General features: G+C 31.6%; 1 protein-coding gene across 1 annotated transcript; it reads right to left on the bottom strand.

The window, feature by feature from the left end:
- Nucleotides 1-823: 823 nt before the first annotated feature.
- LOC136985616 (piggyBac transposable element-derived protein 4-like) lies at nt 824-2,635 on the bottom strand. Its single transcript, XM_067282933.1, has one exon. It carries the CDS (start codon nt 2,633-2,635, stop codon nt 824-826), a length of 1,812 nt encoding a protein of 603 aa, XP_067139034.1.
- Nucleotides 2,636-4,398: the final 1,763 nt, after the last annotated feature.

Genomic DNA, 4,398 nt, shown 5'->3' with positions numbered 1-4,398 from the left:
CTTAAGATGGCGATGGGACTCGATTCAATTACTTCTTCATTTCAGATGTTAATTAAAGAGTGTTATTTTAATATAATATTAAATAGTGTATGTTTATTATAATTAATAAATCTATATAGGAATAATATATATTAATTACTGATTGTATTTAAAAAATAAAAAAACGGAACAAAAATATAATAGAAAAAAAAATGTTTATACTACACGAAAATGTTTTTTACATCTATTCTATTAGATCTATAATAATCCTAACGATGGTGGACTTCACGCCGATCTCTGAATAAGCAAGAGACCAGATAATTGACATCCAGGCGTTAAGTGTCGCCTGGATGTCAATTATCTCGTCTCTTGCTTACATCTATTCTACTTTCAATACAAGAGTTATATAAATAATAATTAAGATAAACAGCATAAATTGGTAATACAAAAAAATTATATTATATATCATTTATTTATACATTTAAATATTATTCATTTCTATTATTCGTTTATACATTTTACATTATACAATGCTAAAATTTTATGTACATCTTGTATTGCAAGAATTATAATTAACGTATGCAAAAAAAGTTAATTTTTTATTTTCTGGGTTAGGCATAAGGGGTTGCTTTCAGTGACTTGCAAACAGGATTTTTTAGATGCAGTATTCAACAAATAAACAACTTTTATTGATATATATATCTATAAATATCGTTCATTTGTTGGACACTATTCAAAAGGTCCTGTTTGCAAGTCACTGAAAGCAACCCCTTATGCCTAACCCAGAAAATAAAAGAAATACAGAAAAATAGGTAATATAAAAAATGAATACGTTCATATAGTATTAACTTTCTAATTCTATTGTTCTTTCTGAACTTTCTATACATGACTTACATAAATTATGTGAGTGCTCACCACAAATGTATTTATTACATCGAAAACATTTATTTGTCGTCTTTCTGCCCTTTTTATAACCGCAATCAGAACAGGATGATCGCTTCCGTGATGTTGATGCTGCAGATGTGGATGCCGCAGATGTGGATGCTACTGATGTTGATGCCGGTGATGTCCCTGTTGATGCTGTTGTTGATTCTGATTCCGATTCTGATGTTTCATGTTGCAATTTAGAGAATTGAAGGGCTGCCGTTCTAATGTTTCTGGGTAAATTTTCTTTTTGTGCACGTAATTTTAATTGCGGAGTCATTAGTTCGATCGATAGCAGTTTCATGAAGTGTCTTCTGCGTTGATTTTGTGGAAGTTTATTATTCAGATAATAAATGACATGAGAATTTACGGCCGAAATATTTAGCAAACTATAAAAAATAACAAGGGGCCAGCGTCGGCAGTATCTTGCGCAATTATAACGTGACGCCAGTTTATCAACAACGTCGACGCCTCCCTTTGTAAGATTGTAAAACGTTACGATTTCGGGTTTGTTTTTTTCCTCGGTTGAAGAATCAATGCTATTGTTGTGGTGTAAAGTTGATAGTAAGAGAGTTACTTTATTTCTTTTGGGAGAATATGAAACTAAAGTACACTTTTTTTGGAATCCAAACATGCTACTGAATACAGTTCTGTTTCTCGAAGTAATGAACTCTGGCGGTATTTCTCTTTTATTTTTTTTTAAAGTACCGACTGACGTCAGCTTTATGTCTAATAATTTTAATGCAAGTTCGTAACTCGTAAACCAATTATCAAATGTTATATTCCTTCCAGAGCCTGCTACGGGTTTACATAATCTTAACACAACATCTTTAGGAGAATTACTTGTGAAATATTGGCCCTGCGGTTGCATTCCCGCATATACTTCTAAGTTGCTACTATAAAAAGTCCTTGAATCTGTCAAGGCAAAAATTTTTATCCCATATTTTGACGGCTTGCTTGGAATATATTGCCGGAATTGGCATCTGCCCTTAAATGCCTCCAACATCTCGTCTATAGTTAAATATTCCGATGGGCAATAATTCTTTTGGCAATTAGTAACAAATTTCTCAAAAAAATCTCGCACCGCAGCGAGTTTGTCAGTATTACGACGATCATTTCTAGTAGCTTTATCGTCAAATCTTAACGCTCTTATTAGAAAACTAAATCTTTTCTCTGACATCACAGGTTTTATAATTTCTATTCCGAAACCATCGGAGGTCCAAATATCTCGTAAATTTACTGTATTTAATTTCATCACCGCACATGCAAACAATATTCCTATAAAAGCTTTTATTTCACAAATATTTGTTGAGATGGCATCACGCTCGCGGCTAAATTTTTCTTTTATTCTCTCTATATACTTATTTGTATTTTCGACAATATGATTTAATATATCGTCATCAAAAAATAACTTCCAGCATTCCGAAGGTGTTTTGACGAACTTTGCTCTTCCATTTGGGCCAGGCAAATGAGTTATAATATTTTCTTTCTCTCTCCTCTGAGTTTGAAGGGGCATTTCCTTATTCCACCTAGTTACACGGTCTTTACCCATAAAAAATGAACCAGAAGTACTAACCTCGTCTAGGTCTGAACAAGATTGTTCAGATTCAGAGTCCGATTTTCGCTGCTCCAAAATATCATCCTCTTCCTCCGAAGAAAAAACATCATCATCATCTTCAATCATCTCTGTTATCTCCGAAGATGAAAGCAAGTAAAAATTACTTTTATCCATAGCGCTGTTTTAACACAATCGTAAAAAAGAAGAACTATACTCGAAACCAAAAACAGCAACAAAAACAATGACGAGCTAATGCGAAAAAACTGCACTTATATAGTATCAGAGTAAAAAGTCACGTGACAGAGAAGGGAGAGGACTAAAATTTACCAAATATGGAAATATGTGAATAGGGTTCCTTATTTGGTAAATTTTTTGTAAGCTCCCTTTTCTGTCACGTGACTCAATAATTACTGCCCTAGACCAAGCCTAACCTTGTTTGGGAATCGAAGTTTTAATTCAAAAAAATACAATTTGACAGGAGATTGATTTATTTTATTTATTTGTAGTTTGGTATCATCTTACGAAGTTTTATGACAGTAGTTCCAATAAAATTTTTATTTATTTAAGTAATTATAATTATTATTTTACCTATCATTCAGTGTTTTTACGGCAAAAATTGAAAATTTTAAAACATTCCATTTCTGGATTCATCTGAAGACAGGTACTAGAGTTATACCATTTATTTGAAAGTTTATTTACATTCTTAGAACAATAATACATATTTGAAAAGACGGCAAACAAAAAAAAAACCCTCATAAAACCCATATGATCTATAAGTATTAAACCAACAGCAATAAAAGAATATTCCAATTCATGAAAGACAAAATATAGGGGAAAAAATGTATTTTATAAAACTTAACATTTTCGATGCTACATTTTTATGTGCATAGTTCATATGTATTTTACAAGCGATTTTTTATATCGTCTATTGAAATGTGTACTATTGTACATGTGAGATTCCAGACAGGGTCCAAATACCTCGCAAAACGTAAGAGAAATAGAAAAATTTCTCTAGAAAAAGGACTGTGTAACATCAATATGTCGTGAAGGTACGAAATAAACAACGTAAGTCGCAGGTGTGACTTGATCATAGGTGTTAAATGTCAAACAGAAAGATTGAACTTCGACTTGGACGCTTGTATCAACGACAAAATTTATATAAAACGCAAAAACAGCATGGCCGGGGAGAAGAAAAAACAATCGCGTGATGGTCATAAAAATGTCATTACATCCTCGATTTCTCTACTATCTAACAGAATAAAATACTCGTTGGTGTAATAAAAAATGAAATTTTTATTATATTTTCTGTAATTTGATTTGTAAATTCAAAAATTAAACTTAAAAAACATCAACTCACTATAAATAATTTTATTTATTGACATCAGATTTGTTAAATTTCACGAAATTGTATTATTTTTAACCTCAGAGTAGTAAAGCTTGTTTTTTCTAGCAAAAATAATAGACTCGCTAGTCCTCAACTGTCAAAAAGAAGAAACTACTAATCGCTTTATTACTTTGTTTTCAAAAACTCCCCTTTCTATCAGCTGATAGTAAAATGGCTAACAAATTGTTTACTTTCACTTAGAAAAATGTGATGATGTCATAAAACTTTATAAAAACATTTAAAAATACCAATGGAAAAATTTAAATTATTTCTGATCAAATTTCAGTTTATTAGAAGTAATTCACTTTAAAATAACGCCATTATAAACAAAGAAGCGCGCGCGCGCGCCACCGCTGCGGCTATTTTTAGTAACAACAACTGGCGGGAAATTTGAAAATTGAAATCCGAGATAACGCGCGCCATAGTGCCGATTTGGCACCAATAATTAATTAAAAATAACGGAACGCTTTAAGCAAAAAATGAATAGCGCATCATAAAATTGAAGAAAAATTAGACAGGTAATAATTTTTTCAGATTTTTCGGACAATTAGAA

The sequence above is a fragment of the Centruroides vittatus genome, unplaced genomic scaffold (genome assembly GCF_030686945.1).
Source record: "Centruroides vittatus isolate TY-2023 unplaced genomic scaffold, ASM3068694v2 contig_973, whole genome shotgun sequence".
Taxonomy (NCBI): Eukaryota; Metazoa; Arthropoda; class Arachnida; order Scorpiones; family Buthidae; genus Centruroides; species Centruroides vittatus.
The sequence above is the reverse complement of the archived record's forward strand: the minus strand, read 5'-3'. Positions and strand labels throughout refer to the sequence as shown.